This window comes from Vespa mandarinia, chromosome 15 (assembly GCF_050613455.1).
Source record: "Vespa mandarinia isolate Hongniang chromosome 15, ASM5061345v1, whole genome shotgun sequence".
NCBI lineage: Eukaryota > Metazoa > Arthropoda > Insecta > Hymenoptera > Vespidae > Vespa > Vespa mandarinia.
The window spans coordinates 4,002,210-4,028,739 of record NC_140824.1 but is presented as its reverse complement, the minus strand read 5'-3'; the positions used below and the strand labels follow the sequence as shown (position 1 = coordinate 4,028,739).

Genomic DNA, 26,530 nt, shown 5'->3' with positions numbered 1-26,530 from the left:
AAGCACAGTTAGCCATGCGATTGGAGGAGGGTAGGGTAGGGCAGGCAAGCAAGTAAGCAAGCAACCAAGGAAGGAAGGAAGGGAAAGAGGGGGAAGGGAGATGGCGGAGGGACGCCTCTCCTAGGTGTGGTCGATAGGAATATGCATCGTAGGTTGCTACGGCAATACGAATAAAATGTAAATTCGGCCTCCTTGCTACCTGAACGTGCTTGGGTGCAACCTCGGATTGGCGACTCTCCAGGCCACCTCTTACAGTGAGAACAGTTACCAGTCGAGACTTTCCGAAAGAAAAGCGATAGCTCTCGTGTGCTCACGAACTCGTCCATAGAGTTCTCGTTCCGCTTGAATTATTCTTACGAGTTAAGATCGTTTCCATTACGGTTTTGCATTTTCTTCGGGGTAATCGTTCTAATGAATTACAAGTCATAATCGTTGAACAAAATCAATCGGAACAAGCCGATCGTTAATAATTTGTCATTTGAGATAAGCTCTTGTCGTATAAATAACATTATAGTTTATCGTAAATATTTTTAGTGAAATCGAGAATCGATTTGGTACGTGATTGAAATCTTTTGACATTAAATAAATGATGTACATGGAGATGATATTCTGTATATTTTATTTAATATAACATATGTAATATATTTTAGATTTTGTTTGATATAAAATATTTATCATTTATATCAATTATCTTGGATGATCTTGAATAATTAACAAAAGGATTTAGTTTATTCTGATTGGATTCTTAAATCGTTTGATTAAATTGATCATTTTCGAGATAATAATATACAATAGATCGATAAAATGAATTGATTGTAATTATATTGATAAATATTATTAGCATAATGGGGGACGATACATTTAGGTGTTGTTACTCAAGCAGACGTTATATATAGAGCAGGTGAGAATGTTCATCAGGATGTAACGTGCAACGTAACACGGTAACGTGCACATTCGTGACACCCTCCTTCTACACTGCACCTTTAACCCGGTGCGTGCGTGTGCTTCAGTGCGGTTAGCTCTTCAGCTGCATGAAAAAAGCCACAAATTAATTGTCTTGATAGTTCGTCTGCCATGCCAACGGAAACTCAAGGAGCGTACTTGAGTGAAACGACAGGTTGCGTACGTTGTTAAACGATTATAGTTTTCCCTCATAAAAGGATAATTCGATTCCGTTGGAAATTTTTTAAGATTTCAAGTTTAGTTATATACAAGGTATTCGAAATTTTTTTGGACGAACGTTTTAAATATGACAGATGCTTTCAAACAATTAAAATTTAATTTCTATTGTCATTTTTCAAGATAATCGTGACTCGATAATTTTTTATTTTTTTTTTGTTTGTTTTTTTTTTTTTTTTTTTTTTTATTGAAAATTATTTCAAAAATAAAGGATTAAGATAATAGATAAAATCGACGAATTGAAAGTTACGGTAATTGTTCATATTCAAATTGACGAAATTCATCCAGGAAAATTTCAAATAATTTTCATAAAGCTTTGTTTTATTATCATAATCTCTTACCTGTTAGATCATTAATCACGACGACGTCGAAAATAATGGAGATTTCTTTGCCTTAGGATAATCATAGGTTTGAACCTTTAGCAGAGTTCATTTATCTTTAGAAAATTCGAAAAAGGTATGAGAAACTTCGTTTTCTCTTTGAAGGATATTGCTTGTAATTTTATTTTAATATTTATGATTTTGTCCCTGGAGAAAGAAAAGAGGATTAAGAATAATCTAGAGAAAAGAAAATTCCCTGTAGGTTACTTTCAAACATTTCTTGATATTTTTCTCTCTCAGAAATAAAATAAGTTAAACGAATAAAAGAGAAATATATTAAACATATTCAATCTAACACGACATAAAATCAATTTAATCAAATCATTTCTAATCAAATATATCGACTAAATATCGTTTCTTATTCTAATACGAAATATTTGATGTTTTGAAGCAGTCCTTATAAAGAAAATAACATAATGACGTGTCATTAGAAAAACTGCGACATTACGAGCAATCATTGTTCCCATGCATTAAATGACCAGACTAATTAAACCTACACGAGACTCCATGCAATTATGGTAAATAAGAGGGCGTTGCGAGGTACTCAAGTAGCAAAGTGATGATCGTCGTAGTCGTTCCTAAAAGCCTATTGTTCTTGCTAGTAATTCTTTTCTTTCTCTTAAATCTAATTATATAAGAATATTTTTTTTCATATTCCTAATTATATAGTCAACATTTTTGTCGTATGAAATTTTATGCGTAAGAAAATAAAGTTTTATGTACGATAATATTTAGACAAATTCGAAAGAATATACAATTTTTAATAAATAAAATAAAATTGATTCATATAATAAATACGTATAGAATGAAAATTTCAAGATCGATTTTAAAACTATTTAAATTTAATTCTTTTTATATCGATTAAATTATTACAGTAATCGGAATCAAAGTATAAGATTACTATTCGATTTATTTTGTTGATCAAATTTATAAGGCTTCGCTATAAAAGGAGATCAAAGGTTCTTTCTTGAATTCTCTTACGTATCGTTCGCTTGCAAAATCGTGCCCGTTGACAACTCTCCTTGGGAATCCTCTTAAAGCGAGTCTTAAGTCTCAAAGGGCGTCTCGTAATCGCTTCGATCGTTCGAGACTCATCGCGAATCCATACAAATTCAGTCGAATGAGAGAAACGATAAAAAAAGAACAAATATATGTGTGCGTATATATATATATATATATATATATATATATATATATATAAGATCTCCTTGAAGATTTCAATGGATTATTATTAATGTCGAGCTCGTGCAAGTACATTCGTTAAGAGTGTCAAAATCATTGGAGTTCTTTAATTCATCATACTCGTTCACATATATATATATATACATATATATATCTACACATATACATACTTACTTGTTCCTTGTGAGAAAGGCGTAGGCTCTCTCACTCTTCTTTCATGAGAGGTGTTTCTTAAGCACCGATCTTCGAACACACGTGCCCACGCATCTCACGTTGAAACGTTTTAGATTAGTGCCCCCAGATAACACGCTTACCATACGTTAAGCCATACTCGAGAGAATCGTCAAAGAACTTGCTTCTTCTTATCCTTATCCTTTTCCTTAGACGACGATGACGACGACAACGACGACGATGACGACTGAATCGTCATCTTTTTGTACGCTTTTAACTTTTATTAATTTCTATAAACCAATCTTCTCTCTTCGTATATATATATATATCCATGTGATTATGCATCGATGCATAAATTTATGAATGTATGTATATACATATGTAGTTACCTTTTGAAAGGCAGGTGAATAATTGTTGTATTTATTCTTGTGTACTAATTATAAGGTTTTACGTATAACGTATTTATCACTTTTTGTCTCTTCTTTCTCACAACAACATAAATTAACTATGTTGTTTTCATTTTGTTCTGCGTGGTCTTTGAAAAATCATTCTTGACGTTTATACAAACATGATATTCATTGTATTTTTTTTTTTCCTTTCTTTTTCTCTTTTTTAATTACGTTTTCTAAAAAATGCATTTTGTGCACGAAGAAAATTTCTAGTGGAAGTCGATTAGGTATTAGAATGTTTTCTTGAGATATGTATTACTGATACGTTTGTATGGCTTTCCTATTTTCTTAACGTTATATCAAGATGGAAATTATGTTACGCACGTGCTCGAATATGAATAATGTAAATTCTCGATTCGTAAGTTCTTCCCCTTTAAGATGCATTGAAATTTATTCGCAGTTGTATTTCACCTGTTGTACTCTGTAGTAAAGTGGAGCAACCGTGAAACTCGTTAAAAATAATGAGCAATGCACGAGCATTCGCGATTATCGTGTCATATTGGATACCTTGAAGAGTTCTTTCTCTTTTTTCCTTTTTTCCAATTTTTTCTTTCTTTTCCTTTTTTCTTTTTTTCTTTGTTTCTTTTTCTTTCTTTTGATAATAATATATCAACAAAAGTGGAAGAATAATCATTCTTTGTATTGTGATTTTTTTTTATTCGTTGTATGATTGAAATGCATGAAAATTGTTTATTTCGTTCGCAATAAGACGAAATGTACTTCACGAATACAAATACAATTTTTTAGATCCACTTGAAAACTTGTGATCACTTTTAACAATCAAAACAAAAAAAAAATAGACGAACGTAAGAGAAATTAAAAAGTATAATAGCAAAAACAATAGTTTACAACTCGAATATAGCTTGGACACATTAAAAATAACTTATGTTTGTGAACAATTTTGCTTTTTTCTTTTTTTTTTCTTTTTTTTTTGCATAGAATACATTCAACGTAACAAACAAAGGAGAAAAATAGTAGAAAGTTTTTTTTTTACAACGTAATTCTGTTCAGTCACATTAGGATATTCTTTTCTTGAACTTTTCTTACCTGTGTTTATAAAGAAAGAGAGAAAGAGCTTTCCAATAGAGGACGAGCTTATTGGTTCGTCTTGTTGGACATTTACGACAGCTCTTTCGTAGCTCGAGGGCAGTGCTCGTCGAATACAGGATGAGACTCTCTTCCATAGTAGTAGGAACTGCACGGAATGCTTTTTCTTCTGTTCAAGGTCCCAGGCGAGATGTGAATGAATGTAGAACCTGTTCCATCCTTTTCTTCATCTTCTTCTTTCGCGCTAGAGTAGTCCCAGTACCAATAGACTACGTTGACTTGGCCAATCGAATCAAATCATGTCGTCGATTTTCTTCACAAACAATTTCCTTTTTCATTTTTACGTCCTATTAATCGAAAAGAATTTTAGATTGGTCCCAATGTAAATGTATGAAATTTTTGTTTATGGATTATCGTAAAAAATCAAACGAAATTTTATCCAAGTATATTGTCATTTATTTTAGGAATTAATTCATTAGAAAAATCAACATTACTTTATTATTTCGAATCATTACTTTGTTCTTTTCTAATATATATATATTAGATGTTTATTTGATAATTAGAACAACGTTACGTTTTAAAATAACAAAGTAAAGTTTATAAAGTAACGAAAGATTTACGAAGAAAACGTGAGTTTGATATATGACACAAGTAGCCAAATGATTTATTTATTTATTTATTTATTTATTTTTTTTTTCTTTTTTCTTATTAGAACAATCACATTTTCATAACGAATTAAGTCGTCCTAGTCGATTCAGATTATACTTTATTATATAATTATCTTAAAACTCATGGTTATATATCTTGTTCATTGAAAATCTAATAAACATAATATATAACAATATTTAATGAAGACTTCATTGCATCTTAGATTAATCAGCCTTAGATGAAGAAAGCGTGCAGTTTCACGGTCCAAATCCCAGAACAATTTCATCAGGATATCCAGTCAAGGACACGAAAAAGGAAAACTAATTGATAACGCGTCTACAGATGAAAACTATTCTGGCTATCAGATATTTTCATTTATTTTTTCTCTTTTTTTTTTCTTTTTTTTTTTTTCTTTTTTTTTTCTTGCGAACGACGTGAAAATAATTTTTTTTCGAAATAATTATTAGAAAGTAGATTTTCGAGAAAGTTGCAAAAAGAAGAACGTCTCGAGGACAAGGAAGAGAGAAAGAGAGGGAAAAAGAAAATAATAAAAAGTGAGAGAAAAACAATTCACAAGAAATATAAATAGCAAAGAAGGAGAAGAAGGAAGGGAGGGTTGGGACTATCCCATGCATTTCCCCCACTTAAACACCACTTGGACACACGTGCGCGATATTGCTAGCAGCGCCGTCGTGGCCGGTCGAGTTCCTTCGATTCACCAGTTTCGACGAAGTCGTGGCGCGCTTCGGATCGTTCTTTCGTACTTAATTCCAACGAGATACTGAACGATTAATTAATCCTCGATCTTTAGCTTGGTTAGATCATTTGTTATTTGGATAACGTTTATTTTAACTGTGCGACTAAAGATCGTTCTTATTGTCGAGAAGAAAAATAAAAAGAGAGTTTAGATTTAGATCGGAGCATGCGTTAATTCTCGTCGAGACCCCTCAAGGATTCTTTCGACCCCGAAGTCGAAGGTGAGTGTCATACATTTTGGATTTAGATCTTAGGATAACATGTTACGATTGATTTATCGATTTATTAGACGAAACGTTTATCTTTAAGACTGATATTATATATATATATTTTTTTCTCTCTCTCTCTCTCTCTCTCTCTCTTTCTCTCGACTTTGTAATTTCGCTGAAAAATTGTAAAATAATATTTATTATTATTACTTGGTCTTTTTTCTTTTTTCTTATTTGTTATATCGATATATATAAATTACGTCGGTGTGAAGTATAATTCTCATTGATGATGTATATATATATATATATATATATATATATATATATATATATATTTCTTTTTTTTTCTGTTATTGAAGATCTATGATTAATTTGTGATTATTTTTATAATTTTTTTTATCGACGTATGTTCAGCTTAACTCGGGTTAGTTATTAGCGTTGTTATTAAAGAAAAAAAAAAAAAAAAGGAAGATAGTTTCCTAGTCTCTTTAGATAGTTCATTCTTTTTTTTTCTTTTTTTTTTTACAAGCGCAGTCGACGTGTCCATTGATTTTTTTTTGTTTTTCTCTCGATTTTACAACTTCGCTCGAGAGCCTTGTTCCGAGGTGAACGTAAGAAGAAGTTCGAGATGCCGAGGATTTACGAGGAACTCGCGGCTCTAACCTTTGTTTCATGGCAAGAGCGTGGTTGCCACGCGCGAAGTCAGCCTTCTACCGACCAACTTTTCTTTGTTACGACTTCTCTCTTCCTTCTTTTATTCTTATTTTTATTTATTTTTTTCTGTTAATACTGCAACGACATTCACTTGTTTTGTTCTGTTTTGTTTTGTTTTTTTTTCTTCATTCATTGATTATCATTTCATTCGTATAATTTTCATTATGGTAGTCACAGTTAACACAACATTCCCACATCAAGAAGTAATGTGTTTAAGGACTTTTTATAAGCTGTATCTCTCTCTCTCTCTCTCTGTTTTTTTTTTCTATTTCTCTTCGCATAATTATCTAATTAGTACAAACTCTGTTAAATTGTAATTACAATGTAACGAGCTAATTTTCTATCAAACGTTTGTTTTATAGACCGTTAATTAATATATTTAGAGAATATTTAAATAATCTACATGAGAAATATTACTGACATGTTCAAAAATTTTTAATGAAATTTACGTCATAGTGTAAATTTATCTTAATCGTGTTTAATTATTTTTAAATAGCATGAGGTTGCCAAAGGATTGTTGTCGATGTTGAAACGAACATAAGCAATATACATGCATATAAAGAATAAATTCCTGTCCATCATTATACGTGTAATTAGTAAATTCGTCGTACTAATTACATTGTAACTACGTGATAAGATAAGTCAAAATTCGATGAGACGAATCCCGTCATTATGTTCGTTGTCATAACGAAAAATGACTGACCTTAAAAATATCTTGATTTTCTTCGTTGGCACGTCCTTACAATGTAAAAGTTGTCCGTTCAGAAAGTCTCCTTCGGGCTAATCTCTTCCAAGTAAGAAGATTTTAACGATCCTATTGGAAATTCAAATATTTTTCCTTTAAGGAATCAACATTAATTTACAAAAAAAAAAAAAAAAAGAAAAAGATTCATTCGGTAAATTTGTATTCAATTTTTTGTATTTTTACGAACAGTGAACTTGGCCTTGATTTTATTTGATTTTATTTGGTTGTAAGTTAAAAAAATTATTAATTCGATAAAAATTTATTCATTTATTTAATTTTATTAAATTTTTTTTAGTGTTAAAAGAAACTTTTTGGTTAGGAAAAATGTCTAAGAAAAATTGATGAAGGGATTTAAACGTAACGAATGAACATATTTTACAGCCGTATATAATTTAGTATCTCTACGTAAAGTACTTTAAGTATATTTACGATCTTTACTTGAAAGATTACTTTTACCTGAACATTATTGCCCGAAACTAAGATTTATTTTTATCATTAACTCATTATATCTATGTAATACTCTGGACACGTACAATAAATATCCAGGTAATACAAATGTTTGCAGTGATTTATACGTTAAAAACTTTCGATTAGAAAGAGAAACTTCGTAAAGTTTCATGATAAATATCATCAGAAAAATAATTTTTCTCCTATTCGAATAAATCGAATCGAAATAATTTTTATTCAATATTAAAATTAAATTAGAGTTGTGAAATTGTAATTTGTGATAAATTTGTGGCTGACCTTTTAAGAATTAACTGATGCTGTTGATAACGCATTTGATTTTGTTTACATTCGATAGAAATGTTTGTCTGTATATTCACCTTCGTTCGAGAGTAGAGACCACACTTATCCAATCTTATTTTGGATATATGACGAAAGTTTATTCTATCGAGAAATTAATATTAACATGATCGGGGGACTTATAATAAAAGTGATCATAAAGCACATGGGCGTTTACGATACTTGATCCGCGTATTTTTCGAATCATTCATTCATTCCTTTTGTTTAGCTTCGTGACAGCTTGCGAGCGTATTTTTCTTCGTGGAGAGGCTATAATCGAGACGATTTCATTTTCGATATATTATTTTTTTGTTAGGCACGTGTCTACGAGCGCCAGGTTACGTTCACCTTATGGATTAAATCATTATAATTTCGTTACAATGTAGATATTTATATATATATATATATATATATATATATATATATATAAATTATATTTTTTGAATCAACTCTTCCTTATATAATATATATAATTAAAAGATGTGCTTGTTAATATAGATTAGTACAATGACTATCGTTAAACATAAAAAACATCGAAGATTAGAAAAATCTTTGTACCGATCGTATTCAATGCAATATATTAGAAAATCTAAGATTTTCCTTAGGTACCTGTAGAAAAGGATAAATGGTAGTAGTGTTTTAATTCGACGAACATAATCGTGAAACGAGATTCCGATAATAATACGAAAAAAGAGTGAGCGAGCGAGGAAGCGAGAGAAAGAGACAGAGAGAAAGAGTACAAACTCCGGACGAATCACGCGTCGGTTATACAAGATTCCTTATAAAGTCGAAGGGAGAGAAAAACAGAGAGAGAGAGAGAAAGAGAAAGAGAAAGAGAGAGAGAGAGAGAGAGAGAGGATCCGTGAGACAACCTGCGCTCCTTGCTCGTTTTATCGATCGATGACGTCACCCTCTACGAAAGGAGGCCCTGTATACCTTCTCTCTTTCTCTTTCTCTCACTCTATCTATCTCTCCCTTCTCTTCGTCTTTTCTTAGCACACATATACGTAAACTCTCACAGAGAAACTCACACCCACGGCAAAGGATAGTGGTGAATAAAGCGAACGAAATGGACCGCAAGAAAAGAGAGAGAGAGAAAGACAGAGAGTGAGAGAGCGAGAGAGAGAGCGGGAGCGAGAGAGAGAGAGAGAGAGAGAGAGAGAGAGAGAGAGAGAAGCTCATGGCAAAGGTAGACAATCGGCCAACGAACTCTGCCTCGCAGCTTTACGTCTTTCTCTTTCTTCCTTTCTTTCTTTCTTGCCTCTCTTTTCTTCTCTCTGCAATTCCTTTCATATTGCTTCGTCCTTGTTTCTCTTTTCCTGTCTTACTATCATTCCTTCTTTCTTCTACTTTTATTCATTACTCTGTATCTCTTTCTTTCTCTTCATTACTGTATCCCATTCTTACCCCTAATTACTCTTTCTTACTCTTTATTATTAGTCTATCTCGTTCCGTCTATTCATTAACTCTTTCTTTCTGTTTATTAATCTATCTCTATCTTTTTTTTTTCTTTTTTCTTTTTTTTTCTTTTTTTTTTTTTTTTCTTCTTCATCATTATACCTATTTCCTTTTGTTTATTAGTCCATCTCTTTCTTATAAAATTACAATTTCAAATAATTCATGACGATAAAAATCCAATGCGAATGAAATCGAAGGAGAGTCCCTCATAAAAAATATTCTTTACGACGCTATCGCACCTTGAAAATAATTTTTCGACTCTTCTTCACTGTCTACCTTATTTCTTTTCTTTCGTACGATTCTTCATGCTCTTTTTTCTCTTCTTCTTTTTCTTCTTCTTCTTCTTCTTCTTCTTTTTTTTTTTCTTTTCTTTTTCTTTGCCGATGATTCTTTCGAATACGTGTATCAGGAAATTGACGAGTTTTATAAAAGTAAAATGTCCACGTGCAACTTTCATAACCCACGTGTACGTATGTATTTCTATGTGTGTTAGGGTATGTGACACGTTTCCGGTTGGCTCGATAAAAGCTTCTCTTACAGCTGGCAGCTTTTTTTTTTTTCTCTCTTTCTTTATTTTCGTTAGCTAGTCATTCGCGAGCGATGCGTTCGAAAGGTGAATTCGTCTTCGACTGGTTGGAAATTTCGTGGGAAAATTCTGCCCTTTCGCGTGTACTCCTCCTCGTCTTGTCAATTAATTTACTACGAACATCAGTCTATGATACTTTCTCTAAGAAATCGTTAACATTACAACTGTCGACCTATTTTTACTAGATCTTCGAAAGCAGTTTTTAGTTTATTCGATTTTAATAAGTAATCATATAAGAGCTTTCACTTTTTTTTTTTTTTTTTTTTTATAATAATTATGATTTCAGTAATTGTTAAAGAAGAAATTTGAAAGTCTTTATTTTAAAATGTATAAAAAGTTTCAAATAAAAAGGAGAATATTTTTTTTTTTTTTTATTAAAAAATGTTTGTTTTTAAGTACATAAACATGTAATTTATATAAGTTTGTTTAATCATTCCATAAAAAAAAAAAAAAAGAAAAAGAAAAAAAAAAATCAATTGTAGTATATTGTATAAGAAACAGATAATACAAATAACGAGTATTACTAATTTCGTAATAAGATTTTGTAAGATAAGTGGAAGCGCATCGGTTAAATGGATTTCATCTTGAAAAAGATTCGTTGATTAGGAAATTAACGTAAAGCGTTACTTAATTCAAGCGCTCGACTAATTACTTTCGTGTGAAATAATCGTTAAAGCAAAAGCCTTTGCTAAATCGGCCTATACTCATTAGTAAAACATAATACCTTCGCAAAATCTAGTACGATGCGACACAGAAGAGACTTATATGATCGAGAACCAGGTCAATTGCCTTGGATCGTTAATAAATCATCATGAAAACTTTGAGAACACAACGGCATCGGCATCGTAAGCGAGAAATCTCTCATACTCTTCAACAAAACTTTTTATTAATGAGCTCAATTAAGACACCTTGCTAATTACTTGACGTGGAATCTCGTCAATTTGAGAAAAACTTTATCGTCTTTGTCTTAAAATTAATTTTGACAAAAACATTTTTATTCGAACAATTCCAACAATTCCAACAATTTTATCATGTTATTACGTCGAACGATCGAATTTAAATGATTTCATCAAGTGTTTCAATTTCATATGATTTCATCGTACGATTTTATGAAATAGTGCAAATAAAATAATGAAATAGTGGAATGATTTTATGAAACTTGTATAATCGAGAATATTTTTAGAAAAACATTTAGAAAAAAATATCAATTGAAATTAGACGCACGGAAAAAATATTTATTTCATCGTCATTAACGAAAAAGGAAAATTTATTATTTGTGAAGAATAAAGATAAAATCGACGAATAAGATGAAGTTTATGAGAGGTTTCTCTTTGACCAGGGGTCAGGGCTCTGGTGCACCTGATAGAGCCTCTATAGCTTAAATATATATATATATATATATATATATATATATACATACATACATAACACATACATGTATAGGTGCATATACCTGCCCTACCGACCATGGGAACCTGCCCTCGCCCTCGTAAAACCCTTGGTTAAGGTTTCCAATGCTGCACAGAAGCAGATGTCGATTGTCCTTTGGAGTTTTTTTTCCACCCTCTTTTTTTTCTCTCTCTCTCTCTCTCTCTCTCTCTCTCTTTCTCTTTCTCTCTATTTCTCTCATTCGATAGTACTCTTTTCTAGATTATATGCCTTTTGCTCGGTATATACGATTCTCCCACGCTTTAGCATGGTCTTCCTTGCGAACGGCATTGTTCCTCTTTTCCTCCCTCGCACACCGAAAGACTATAAGATGCATATATTCGTCTGGTGCGTGAGTTCGACTATGGAATTTTCTGGTTTAAGGAACTCCAACGAAAAACATAATATTAGTCTTATTTATTCGAGATTTAACCTGTACGTTAAATCTTACAAATTGCATACAAGTTATTTTAATTAAAAAATGCATCTTCTTATCAATATCAAATTAAAATGCATTTTTTTTAATCGCTGGCTTTCCTCTTGTTTCCTTTTTCTTTTTTTTTTTTTTTTTCTTTTTTCTTCTATAATTTTACTATGTAAGTGGGAATATTTTATTAATTCGTATTTAAGTTTGACACGATCGATAATAAAAAAGTAATTTAAAAGCGTACGAGTTGCATCCAAGTCTATTAAAAATGTATTTTTGTTTCTTTTTTCCCTTTTTTTTTCTTTTTTTTTTTTTTTGGATCATGCTCCGTTAAAATAACTATGACTCGTTTTATTATAAGTGAGGATATTTGATCTGAGAGAGTGGAGGAAACGGAGAAAGAGTGATAACGCTTTCGATCGAACAGGATCGGTGCATCGAACTCCTCGTGATGCTCGAGAGGAAAGGATTTTTCATTGGGTATTGCAAATTCCAGGAATGCTTTTCAAAGTCCATGGCTCGCACTTTTCATCGAGGAAACGCAGCAACGGCCAATCGTGATTGCGAGCCAACCGTTCCTCTCTCTACGCGTTTGCCCGTCCGTGAATGCTAATTAACTCTAATTAACGCGATTGAGAGCAGAAGGGTAATAATCTTTAACGTTACGATTCCTACCACGCGGAATCTCAAATACCATCCGGGATTCGTGCGACGCGTGAACGCCGACTGCTATTTTAAAATACGATGTGCTTGTACGACGAATTACCCACATATATCTTCAATTAAATTGATTATGTCGAAAGGAGAAAAAAAAATATTGCGAGGTATATGAGCTCAATGATAAATAGAGTTGTATTATAGTCACGTTCATATAAATAATTTACATTTAAATAATATCATAATCATTTGAATTAAGTATATAGATATGGAAAAAAAAATATATATATATATATAATAATAATAATTAAATTAATATGTGTATGTACTTATAATAAAACTAGAAATATAGAAATAATCACGTTAAAAAAAAAATAATAGTCAATAATAATCGAGTTTTGCTATAAATTACGAAAATAAAAAACAAATACAGAATAATATCCTATATGAAATGTTAAGAACTTTTTCTTTTTTTTTTTTTTTTTTATAATTAGATTACAATCTCATACTTATCAAGTTTACTTTCATTTCATCTTAATGACTGATAATTTTATGTCATGAACTTAAGTTATAGATAAAAAAAAAATATTTTTATTCACAACATTTATTATTCTTATCGATGAAAATATTGTTCTGAATACGAATTAATATGTCGAAACAATCGAGTCTTTGAAAAACTTCATATGAAGAAATCGATTCTTTCATAAGAACGATTTTGAATTCTCTTTGCAAGTTGCAAGTAAATGCACGTTCATCTGAGAAAATTTCAATGCAGGCACCGTTAAACTGCACTCTTTACGTGTACACATTCGTACATAGTTACTTGACTAAACATAGTTAACATTACGTACAATTCTCACTTATGTTAGCTGTTTCCTCTTGTCTTGCTAGCACCGTTGTACCGATTGCATCTCGTTAACGTAAATGCTTTTAAGGTTGTGCATACACTTGACCAGGACGAACGCATAAAAATTTATGTTTCTCTCTCTCTCTCTCTCTCTGTCTCTCTGTCTCTCTGTCTCTCTGTCTCATACATAAACTTTTTTTTCTCTCTTTCTCTTTTAGCGGTCTCCATCGATCGATGTCTCGTAGAAAGTAAAATCACGAGCGTGAGCGTGTCGAGTACTTGTCTGACATACATTTGGCCAATTCTTATGTACGTACGTCCTCGAGAAACTTTTTGAAAGGATCTTTCGTCGAGTCCAAGCCAGTTTACCAATTTGGTCAAAAAATCGATTCAGTCGTTCTTCGCTCGGAGAATATATTAAGGTATACATGTATATTCTACGAATTTATTCCTGTGATTCATTTTAAATGTAGTAATATCTTTTTTTTTTTTATTTATATATATATATATATATATATGTATATAATTTTATGATATAATTATCTTTTATATAATAATTATTTTATTAACAATATTTTGTTTGAATACATTAGTTTTGATAGCGTGGATTTACTCGTATAGATGTAAATGGAAAAGAGAAAGAGATTATTTCTTTTATAAATTTTATTTCGATCTTTTTTAATATTATTAATTTCTAAGAATATATATATATATATATATATATATATTTTTTTTTTTTTTTTAATACTGATAATAAACATATATAAAAAAAATCTTGTATAGATAATAAAAAAAAATTTAAGATATCTCACATCAAGGTGTGACACATTTGGTTAGACGTCAATCGACATTTAAATCGTAAATATGGTCACGTACGAGTGATTAGAATAATCAAGGATGCAAAAGATAGAGTAAATAAGAAGAAGAGAAAAAAGAAGAAGAGAAAAAAGAAAAGAAACGTAGCGTGACTCGAAGGTAGCAGCAACTCGGTTAACTTTTTTTCCTCCAAGTTCACAAGAAAGACCGAGACCCGATCACCTACATTTTACGGTCAGCTTGCTCTCTCTCTCTCTCTCTCTTTCTCTCTTTCTCTCTCTCTCTCTCTCTCTCTCTCTCTCTCTCTCTCTCTCTCTCTCTCTCTTTGTCTCTCCTTCTCTTGGCTTGTTCTAATAAGAGAGTCGTGTTCGGCCATGAACACGAGAACGCTTGCACGAGTTCCTCCAACGTGTAGATATTTTCAAAGCGTGTCTGCACGTGTTCTTCTTTTTTTTCCTTTTTTTTCTTTTTTTTTTTCTTTTTTTTCTTTTTTTTCTATGTCAGTGCACGTATACGTGTGTTTGCTTAAGTATAATAAGTATATGTACAATATAGGAGAACGATTAGTATCACCGAATAAAATAAGAAGGTTAACTGTAATGCATCTAACGCATCACCCATGATCTCGTACCGTTATCTCGAACTATAGACGGAGTCCTTAGATTAGTTTTCTCTACGTTTTGTATCCTTTTTTGATGTTTTCTCTATCATTATATATATATATATATATATTTTTTTTTTTTTTTCGTCGCCTTTTAATGGAAGCGAAAATATCATACAAATCTCAAAGGTAGTTACGTGGGTTGCTTGCTTTTGTAGGTGGATTCGTTTCGAGCTTGACGTTGATATCGTAGATTAATACAGAATTATGATTTCCTATGGAATTATTATATCTATTAGAGAAAAAAGATCAATCTTTTTGAAAAAAAATTAGTTTCAGATTTATTAGCTCGTATATCTGCCAATCCGGGTACTGACATTCAGTATAAGGAATAGATTATTTATTGTCGTTGAATGTTGGATAAAATTTATGTGACGGTTTTATTAGAAAAAAAATCGATTTTTCTCTGGTTCAGGATTATTTTTTTTTCTCCTTTTCTTTTTTTTTTTTTTTTTTTTTTTTTTTTTTTGGACAAAATCTCAACAAAACGCGCATGTAGAGATATAAATATTGATGGAAATATTAATTAAAAAAAAAATTTGTCAGTAAGCCTTAGAACTGGTAATGATCATGAGTATCATCAAAGAGTGAAAGATATTAAAGAAAAAAAGAAATAAAAAAAGAAGAAGGAAGAAAGAAAAAAGAAAAAACCGTGGAAAAGACGGAAACGAGGCAACGACCGGAAGTGGGCACTTCCGCCGATGAGAGACGACGAACATCCTGCGCTACATTTATTTCTGGAAGAAGAAGTGCAGGCGTTTAAAGAAAAAAAAAAGGAAAGAAAAAAAGAAAGAAAGAAAGAAAAAGAAAAAGGAAATATGGAAACGATGAAATGGTGGAAAAAAAAATCGGGTGATGGGAGAAGACGGAGGAGGGAGAACTAGCATATGAATGGGAAGTTAAAGACGCCTAAAATTTCCCCTCTATCGTCGGTGCACATCATGGCTTTGGCTTCGTTCCAAATCGTTGCGTTTTCTCAAAGACAACGTGGGTGCATCCACCTTCTTCTTGTAAATTGATACCGCTCGATTGTGAATGTTGTGCTTCTATCGTAAAACTTCAGTTAAATAAATGACCACGACCAACTACACAGGATATCCTGTATGATTTGCATGTGAACATTTTCAATGAAACTTAATTAATAATCTTTTGCGAGAACATTGATTCAGAATTAGGGTGAACTTTTTTTTTTCTTTTTTTTTTTCTTCTTTTTTTCTTTTTTTTCTTTTTTTTTTCGTCCGATACCTACCATCACGTCTATGGTCTTTCATATTTAAATTTTTAGCTGGAATTGGTAATACATTTTATGTATTTTTTTTTTCCTTTATATGTTTTATTTATTTATATTATTTATTAATTAATATTGCAAATATTTATTAAGAATATGATTCTTTTATTAAGAATAATCCTTGTGATGTATCTCATAATGATGACATTCTTTTTTCAAATCTAATTGTAATTATCGATATATCGTATAATTAATTAATAATAAAGTATATTAACATTAATTTTACGATCGTAAGATCAGTATATAGTATAGATCCATGTTGACGCACTCTTTAAATGAGAATGGAGTCAATGAACTTGATCATTGACTACGCATCATCATAGTCTTGTTTTTAGTATATATATATTTATATACGGTAAGATCAAGTTTTCTGCGATTTTACACTTCATTTACTACTTGGGGACACTCCTTTTCTTTCGTTCTATAAAATAAAGCAGATTGCCATAAATGGTAGCAAGTATGGGCAATATGGTTGCAAGTTGATCTAAACGAATAAGTTTTTTATACGCAAGTTTAACGCTTCGCAACAAATCGAAAACGATTGGAGCTATCGATAAGATTTCTTGAATATTCGCGATATACACTTATATGGTTTGCAAGGTACATATGTATATATATATATACTACGTGGGCACGAGAGTAGTACTTTTTCCTCAGCTTCCACACCCTGTTCGTTCTCTTTCTCTCCTTTTCCTTTCTTGGATCGAGAGTCTATTGCCACCGATATACCGGGTGTCGGGATGTGTCACGTTATTAATTGAAACAATGATAAATACTTTAGAATTTCTAACTTAAAAAATATAAAAAAGTCGAGTTAAAAATAAATATTTTTTTTAAGATTTACTTTTGTCAGATTGTAAAACTACAAGAGCCTAACTAACTAAAGCCTATTGAGATTGATATACAGATTTATAGGAAATGATTATACTACTAACAATAAATCATACGATAAAATTAAAATTATTAGAATATTATAAATTTTGTTAAAAACATAGGATTTAATAAAAAAAAAAAAAAATATATATATATACATATATATGTATTCAAAGAAATATGAAATCAAGTTTCGAATAGGTTACAAGTAAATGGAAGGAAGGATTAAGAGAGAATGCATTAGGGTTCTCCGTAAAGCGAACGTTGTTACATCACAGAGGAAAGGTGAGCTCGGAAGGACGTCTAATTCTGACTTGCTTACCGGCAGGCAACCAGTTTGCCTGGCCTGTAAGATCACTTGGAGTCGTTTTTTTACATTGCCACGAAAGAGGAGGAGGAGGAGGAGGAGGAGAAGGAGAGAGGGAAGGGGAAGGGAAAGAGGACGGAGGAGTTTGACGAGTCAAGATAGGACTATTTTTTATTTGTTTGTATGTAGAGAAGGTAGAGTTATGATCAAATGTTAGATCAAGTTGTATATAGCTGTTAAGTTAACTTAGTAATAAAGACGATCATCATTTTGCCTTCTCCGACTTCTTGGCGACTTGAAAATAGGACGAAACTCATGAAACCGGTAAGCGTGTTATAGTGATAAGATTGCTATGGAGAGTAGCAAGAGAAAAGTCTTCTTTTTGCCCTTCCAATCGAGAAGGCGGAGCTCTCGTAGGAAGCTGTTGCTCCTGCTGTTGATGGTGATGGTGCTGATGCTGGTGCTGGTGCTGCTACTGCTAACCACTGCTGAATTGCTAAACGTCGATGGAATGTCGAGAAAGTGATCGTCTATCGATCTTGATCGAATACGAGCCACTTTAGATCGAAGTGAATCGATGAACTGATACACCTGCGGTTTCTTCATTTATAAGGATTTCATCGAACTTATGCTCTGTTTCGTAATTTGCCTGGCATAATTAGGGTCTGATGACGTTCTGATGTTCTAATCATGGATTAGATTGGAATCATTATTTATCTTTGTTTTTCTTTTGCTTTTTATTCAGGATTAGTTTCAATTTTATCAAGTTTGGTTTTCTTTGCTTTATCATTCCAGAACACGTCAAAATGCGTTTATTCAAAAGACAAACATCGGATACCTGTCCTCAGCTGGTATCAGCTACACCGATATCCCAAGATGAAACATCCGAGACAGTGACTGCAAATGGTACTACAATCGAACAGAATGAAAAGTCCTTGGTTTTTGATAAAAAAGATTCATCGAAGAGACTCGATAGGGATGGTGGAGAACCTGGAGAGTCTGAGAAAACTGTACCTGGGCAATCATTCATGATAACTCGTAAAGGTATCAACAATTTGTTGTTATCAATTCGTTTGATATTTCATCAATAATATTTCATTAAATATTTCATACATTATTTATAAAATATTTATCAAAGATGTTTCATAAAATTGTTTTAATTTATAAAAATTGCATAATAGTAATCATAAGTATGTTAAGTAAATAAATTTTTGTTCAATTAAAATTTTATTCTATTATGCAATCTTATAATGAAGATTATTTTATGTAATGATAACTTAATACGTAATCTCATAAATGATGTAATTAAAAATACAATTACAAAGTATGAATAAACTAAGGTCCATTTGAAGTTCAATGGAGTCCATATTAAAAAAGAGATCACATCAGAGATATTAATGAGATCTTAGGGGAAGGAAGCTGAAAGAGTGAAAGTTTCAAAGTACGACGAAGTAACAGTCGCGATTAATTTCTAGGTATTTCAACATGGGGTCGGAAAGTAGGCCGAAGGTTAGATCAATTGAAGAGATCGGAAAGTTCGGAGTTACTTTCGGTTTCGGGTAGAAGACGTCGTTGGAGTCCAAATCGGAAGAGATACGAAGATAGCTTGGAGGAAAAGGAAAATGTAATTAAACTTAAGAACGTCGCTAATTTTTATCAGTCCAATTAGTCTTTAATCTCGTTAAAGAGAATTCTTTTTCATTTAGGGCTCGAACGAACATTCCTTTCCGGAATTCCCCAAGCCAAAAAGAGTCTCCAGAGTGGAATCCTTGAAGAATCTATTCCGGTCGACAGAGAGGAGTAATTTTTTAAGTTCGAATTCAACCTCGAGAAACGTGACGATCCACGAGGAGAGCCATTATCCAATGGAGAAAGCTCTCAGCGATGGGGCCATTAAAAACGTAGCTACGTTTCAAGTCAAGTCTGAGAATAATAACGACGAACGATTAAGGGGAACTCTGCTTCAAGAAAAACAGCGACGACTCAGTCGTAGTATTCACGACCTTCAAGAGCAAGAACGTGTCATCGACTTTATTCTCATGAATCAGCAGGTGTTAAAGACTCAAGAGGGAACAGCATTGGTAAAGGAGACTTTGAGTAAGCTAGAGAAGGCTAGTAGTTCGAAGGATACGTCGTCGGAATATTCATCCTCGACGTCTAGGATGAACAGAAGAAGTGACGTCTCATTGAAAACGAGTACACTTAGTAGAGCGAAGAGTAAAAATCTTTTCAGTAACACCAATGAACGGGATAGGTAAGATAAAAATTTGATCAATCGTTGTCAGCTTATTGTGATTATTCACGATCTCTATTGGTGATCTGTACCATTAGTTTTAGGAACGATCAACAAAGATCTTGTCCCTTGACCGGTTTGGAGGATCTTATGAGCAATCTTCGTCTAGGTTGTGACGAGAGTGGTTACGATTCCGATAGCACACGAGCAGGTGCTGATTCTCCTGATAGTGAACAATGTGCTCAGAGAATGACAAAGCCTCGTAGCTTCTCGATAACTTCTGATGATTATCATGGTATAGATCTATCATTGCCACCTATTATCAATCAAGTTGAATCTTCGAAGGATACCGAAGATTCTGAGAATGCTAACGATACCATCGTGGAGGCACATCATTTTTTGAGTGATTCTAACAAGACTGAATCGACCTTGGTCATGTCCGAGCATGACGATGATACTGACAGTTGCGACGAAGACACTTTTGAGGACTATGAACAGTGCACCAAATTAAATTTCTTCGATAATTCTAATAGGAACGATTCAAAGATGGAGTCTAGTAGTCGATACTCGAAAATATTTCCAACGACTTCGAAAAACGTTGCATCTGTATCTCAGACGAATAGGATCATTCAAAGTTCATTGATACAAACGAAACCTATAATTTCTACAAGGAATCGAAAATTTGGAAGTGGTAGCGTATTGACTCTTCTCGATAATGCTTCCTCTCCTTGTAAGGACAGTCCACCAGCAACGAAGATTAATTCGTCGACGTTGTTACTGAAAAGTCCAATTCAATATTATAGTCCTAAAAGATCTCGTTCTGCTTTGGAAGCTGAAACATCTTCAGACGAATCTATCAATAGAATCAATAAGGTTAAGAGAATGGTTTTCGCTGATAATCCTCGATCAATAACAACTTCAACGCCAGCTAAATCAACTTTAGTACGTCGAGAATTGAAGACCATGAAATTTACCGTTGAAAGATCGGGCAATCTTGGTATCTCCGTTGAGAGACGGGAAGCTGTCAGACCGTTTTACGTTATATCAAAGTTAGATTCCAACGGCGAAGCAGCTAAATCTAAATTATTTCGAATTGGCGACGAGATCGTTCGAGTCTGTGGTCGCAGATTACGTGGGATGACTATCACCGAGGCTAGAAGCGCCTTACGTAATTGTGTAGGAAACGTTGAGCTACAAATCGCTAGAGAACCAACATTTGCATTTGGTGAAGAGATCGGTGATACTTGGGCTGATTTAGAGAGAGTTCCTTCTCGTCCTCGAAATGATTCTGACGCGTGGACATTGCAAGAGAGTAAATCTGATCCTGGAGTTTCCAACATATCCAAAGTTGAATCTTCTCAAGTTGATCATCGATCGAAGAACGAAGAGGCTCCAACAAAGCGACCCAAAAGTGAATTATCGATTAACGAGACGAGAGACGATAACGGGAGAAAAATGACTGGTATGAGGAAATTTCAAGTTATCAAGAAACGAACTTCACATCCAGTTTGTTATCCGAAAAGAGTATCAAGCCTTTCGAAAGATTTGTTGACCGTGACCTTGGAAAAAGGAGCTATAAAGAAACTTGGTTTCTCGATCGTCGGAGGATCCGATAGCAAGAAGGGTTATATGGGTATTTTCGTAAAGGATATTATGGAAGGTGGTCAGGCAGCTGAGGAAGGTACACTTAGGGTCGGTGATGAGATCTTAGCGATTAATGGCATACCAATGGATGGAGCAACCCACACGAAGGCCCTTCAGACTTTCAAGAATGCCAAACCAGGCAAAATGATTCTCTGCATTGGACGAAGGGATCCAACGAATAAACGGTTGTGTTACAAATGATAAAACAAGATATTAACGTAATCTTGGGTTAGTTATGCTGCTTTTTGCTTTATTAACATTCTTCCTTATCGATAACGTTCCAGTTCAGGCGAGAACTTTTCTTTTTCTTTCCTGCGACTTTTAATGCTTCTAAAAAGCTTTCTCTTATTTTATTCTTACCCTATTTTTTTTTCTTCTCTCTTTCTTTTTATTTTTTATTTTTTATTTTTTCTTTTTCTTTTTCTTTTTTTTTTTTCTTTTTTTTATCGCATAGATTCTAACGAAGTTATTTTTTATTTTAGGTACATAACTCAATCCAAGTCTTGCGATTGTTTAAGTAAATTAACGGAGAATGGATATGAATGAAGATGTGCTACAGGAAAAGAAAATATTTTTATATATATATAAATAATTTATATTTTCCTAGGTAATATTAACGAAAACGGATAGGTTCCCTTAATTATTTAAGATTCGAGGTGATTCGATTTGCGATAGAAGGTGTTGTTAAAAGAAGGTTTAGATTTTCTGTGTGTGTGTATATATACGTATAAAAAAACTCATAGGATGTTTTTCTTTTTTTTTTTTCGTTACTTATCAAATACATTCGAGGAATATCATAGCTTGTTCTTTAATGCAATTGGTATGACAATTGGTGTTTAACATTTTGGGTTATTCTCATATCAATTCACGTTACTATCGTTTTGTGTAGAAATGTGTTATTTAAGAAAATTCGAGTAGCTATAAATTTGTCTCATTTGATTTATTTTGTGATACCATTTAATTGCTTTCTTTGTCAGTGATTTACTTGGATCGATTTTATTTATTTGACATTATTTGTCTATCATAAATGATCATTTTGCAAGAATACTCAAAGAAAAAATATCCAGAGTCATGGATTCGTTTAGTTAATTCATATGGATTGCTAGTTCTGTCTTTCTTAATGAATTTATTCAGCATTATTATACGTGTAAAGTGATAAGAAATGTACATACATGTGCATATATATATATATATATATATATATATATATATATATATACATACACATATCATTAACACAAGACATGTTTTATTATTCCATTATGCGGCTTCGAATCATGTAAGATACATGATAGTTCATTTGTGCGTTCGAAGCAATAGGAAGTTAAAAATAAGGTCATCATTATTACATCTAACATAGTCATTTCCTGTTAGAAATAACGCGCTAACACTTTGGATTATGACGTATTAACATAACGCACTTTTTCATATATAGTTTAACGTATGTTTCATTAATAGAAACATAGTTTTCGTTTAAACTAGAGAACAGAGCCGCATTTTAATAATCTCGACAAGGGTATACCGATGACTTACTTTGTACTTATTTACAATCTAATTTTGATCGTACTAATATATAGAGATTTTTAAGCTACCGAGACTGACATTTAGAATGTCTACCTGATAAAATGCTGTGATATATCGATTGTAGTCGAATTAGTTGATATCGTACAAATTGTATTTAATAATAAAAAATGATTTTGTTGAGAGACGTACGTACTGTGTTACGTATTTTACTTGTTTCAATCACAGTTAGTTGGTTAGTTTAGAATTATTTTTAATTGTTATCTATCATCCCGTTTGTGGAATGTAGCTGATTGACGGTGGATTGGCTGGAGCAAACGATGGTTGCTGTTGCACTGTTGGAACAAACGATGTTTGTTGTTGCACTGCTGGAGCAAACGAAGTTTGTTGTTGTACTGTTGGAGAAAACGACGTTTGTTGTTGTACTGCTGGAGAAAACGATGGTTGCTGTTGTACCGCTGGTATCGATGGCTGATAATTGTACATTGGTGCTGCTGGAGATTGTTGCTGGTAACTAGGATAACTGGGAACGTTTGTTGCGAGGTAGGTTTGCGCTGGTGGATTTACAAAAGTTGATTGTGAAGGACTAGGAACTGTTTGAAAGGCAGGACTAGGTATAAATGCTGGAGCTGATGCTGGACCTGGAGCAACAGATTGATAAACACTTGGATAGGCTGGCTGAGCAGCAGGGGCTGGAGAAACAGATTGATAACTAGGATAGCCTGCCTGAGCAACTACAGCAGTAGAAGCTGGAGAATAAATTTGAACAGGAGGTCCTACCACCCCTGGAACAGCTGGACTTTGAACATAATTTCCAGCTGGTAGAGAAGGTGTACTTGACAGGAATGGCGGTGCAGGATTGAAAGCTGCTGACAAAGCAGTATTAGGTGGTGCTTGAATAGGATAAGTGGCTGTAAGAAAATTTGGAGCTGGTTGTGCTGCTGGAGCAGGAGCAGGAGCAGGGTAATACGCTGGGCTAGGTGCTTGAACATATGTCGGATAATTTGCGTCTTGTCCTCCAATTCCTGGACTCGAAATAGCCGGAACACTGTAGGATGCTGGCGCAGCACCAGGTCCGGTTATTTTCGTGACTTGCGACAATGTTCCGGTTGACGTGAATGCAGAAGGACTTTGAGTATTATAATACGCTCCATTCGCTGAAGCAGTGTTCGATGGAGTGCCTCGAAAGCCGATGTTGAATGAGCTTGACGAAGTAGCGGTACCGCTTAGCTTCACTACTCCTGAATTCGCAAAAGATGAAGGAAAGGCGGAAGAGCCGCTTCCTGAAAGACTACTAAAAGCAGGTTGTCTGCTATTTCCTTGATCATAAGGAGGTAAATATGTTGGTGCGGGTGTAGAGCCAGGCCTAGATGTTGTATAAACTTGTTGGTTATAAGCTGGTCGTGGAGAAGTACTTGGTGGTAGATATTTTGGTCCTGAAATAGGACGTCGTGATTGTGACGCTGGAGGAAAAGGACGTTGGCCAGGAGTATAAGTAGATGATGACGGAGGAGACGGTGGCGGTGGTGGAGGAGGAGGCGGTGGCGGTGGTGGAGGAGGAGGCGGTGGCGGTGGTGGTGGTGGAGGAGGAGGTGGTGGCGGTGGCGGTGGCGGAGGAGGAGGCGGTGGTGGTGGCGGAGGAGGCGGCGGTGGAAATGCTGGTGGCAAATATACTGGAGGAGGCGGTGGTGGCGGAGGAGGTGGCGGTGGCGGAGGAGGTGGTGGTGGTGGTGGTGGCGGTGGCGGAGGAGGTGGTGGTGGTGGCGGTGGCGGAGGTGGTGGTGGTGGCGGTGGCGGAGGAGGTGGCGGTGGCGGAGGTGGCGGTGGCGGAGGTGGTGGTGGTGGTGGCGGCGGAGGAGGTGGTGGTGGCGGAGGGGAGGTGGTGGTGGTGGCGGAGGAGGAGGTGGTGGTGGTGGCGGAGGAGGAGGTGGTGGTGGTGGAGGAGGTGGTGGTGGTGGCGGTGGAAATGCGGGTGGCAAATATCCTGGAGGAGGCGGTGGGGGTGGCGGTGGAGGAGGAGGAGGAGGAGGTGGAGGAGGCGGTGGCGGAGGAGGCGGTGGTGGTGGAGGCGGAGGAGGCGGTGGTGGTGGAGGCGGAGGAGGCGGTGGTGGTGGTGGCGGAGGTGGCGGTGGTGGTGGAGGCGGCGGTGGTGGTGGTGGTGGTTGTGCTGGTGGTAAATATACTGGAGGAGGAGGTGGTGGTGGCGGCGGCGGTGGCGGTGGTGGAGGCGGTGGTGGAGGCGGCGGAGGTGGAGGTGGCGGCGGTGGTGGCGGTGGTGGAGGTGGAGGTGGAGGCGGCGGAGGTGGAGGCGGTGGCGGTCCAGTAGGAGGATAAGGAATTGGAGTTGGCGGTGGTCTCGATGGAGGATACCCACTTGTGGGTAATGAAGGCGGCGTCGAAGGGTATGATGGTGGAAAAGGAGTTGTTATCGGTGGTAGAGTCGACGGAGTATATGATGGTGGATAAGAAAATGAAGGTGATGATGGTCTCGAAGGAGGGCCTGATGGTGGATAAGGGGTTGGTGTTGTGGGCGAAGGTGAATAAGATGGAGATGGTAATAATGGTGGACTTGAAGGAGTATAGGGGGTTGGTGTTGAACTAGGTGGATAAGGAGATTGGGATGGTGGAGGTGAAAGGGGAGGAGGTGGAAGTCTTGGAGGAGGTCGCGATGGAGGATAGGATGGTTGAGGAAAAGGTGTAGGTGATGGCGTTGGCTGGCGTGATGCAGGATATGGAGTTGAAGATATTACTATAACTTCTTGTGTTTGAGGTGGTGGTTGTGGAGATGTATAGGATGGTGGTGGAGGTCGTGGAGATGGATACGAAGGAGGTGGTGGTCGTGGGGATGGATACGAAGGAGGTGGTGGTCGTGGGGATGGATACGAAGGAGGTGGTGGCCGTGGAGATGGATATGAAGGAGGTGGCTGAGGTGATGGATAAGAAGGTTGTGGCTGTGGTGATGGATAAGAAGGTTGTGGCTGCGGTGATGGATAAGAAGGTATTGGCTGGGGAGACGGATAAGAAGGTGGTGGCTGAGGAGACGGATAAGAAGGTGGTGGTTGTGGCGATGGATAAGAAGGTGGTGGTTGAGGAGATGGATAAGATGGAAGAGCTGGTTGAAAAGGTCGATAAGGAGCAGGATAATTATAAGTAGGATAACTTGGATAGTTGTAACGTTGTGCGGGATAGGCAGGTACGTTCGAACCGACATTCTCAGTCGGTAAGAAGAACGGTACCCTCGGCCTTTGATAGTTATATCCGGCTTGTCGTCCAAGCCGCACTTGTCGCCCAGCGCCATAATTCAGCAAGAGTAGTATTTTCAACTGCGCGTAAAACAAGTTACCGTGAATAGAGGTTTTTTTTTTTTCTAGAAAGTAACACATATCGACGACGTAATTTTGAACTTACCCATTGTAATGGCTGCATAATCACTTGGAGCGTATAACGGATGAAACAAAGAGACGAGGGCTTTTATAGAGAAGCCGGTTTGTAAGATCCGCTCATGATGCATTTCCTTGAAG

The 26,530-nt window shown here is 35.0% G+C and overlaps 2 protein-coding genes across 5 annotated transcripts; one reads left to right on the top strand and one right to left on the bottom strand.

The window, feature by feature from the left end:
- Positions 1-397: 397 nt before the first annotated feature.
- On the top strand, positions 398-22,741 carry LOC118444573 (uncharacterized). Of its 4 annotated transcripts, XM_035872966.2 has the most exons (7): positions 5,791-6,033; positions 13,885-14,088; positions 18,407-18,655; positions 19,087-19,235; positions 19,318-19,865; positions 19,943-21,673; positions 21,971-22,741. In XM_035872966.2, the coding sequence occupies exons 3-7, from the start codon at positions 18,418-18,420 to the stop codon at positions 22,032-22,034; spliced, it is 2,730 nt and encodes a 909-aa protein (XP_035728859.1). In that variant the 5' UTR covers positions 5,791-6,033; positions 13,885-14,088; positions 18,407-18,417; the 3' UTR covers positions 22,035-22,741. The 4 variants fall into 4 exon arrangements, with proteins under 4 accessions (XP_085517739.1, XP_035728859.1, XP_035728860.1 ...); XM_085661613.1 differs by lacking the exons at positions 5,791-6,033; positions 13,885-14,088 and adding an exon at positions 398-554; XM_035872967.2 differs by lacking the exon at positions 13,885-14,088.
- On the bottom strand, positions 22,731-26,530 carry LOC118444574 (uncharacterized). The gene is made up of 3 exons (XM_085661644.1): positions 26,418-26,530; positions 25,193-26,332; positions 22,731-24,584 (listed from the first exon to the last, which is right to left on the bottom strand). The coding sequence occupies exons 1-3, from the start codon at positions 26,433-26,435 to the stop codon at positions 23,277-23,279; spliced, it is 2,466 nt and encodes an 821-aa protein (XP_085517770.1). The 5' UTR covers positions 26,436-26,530; the 3' UTR covers positions 22,731-23,276.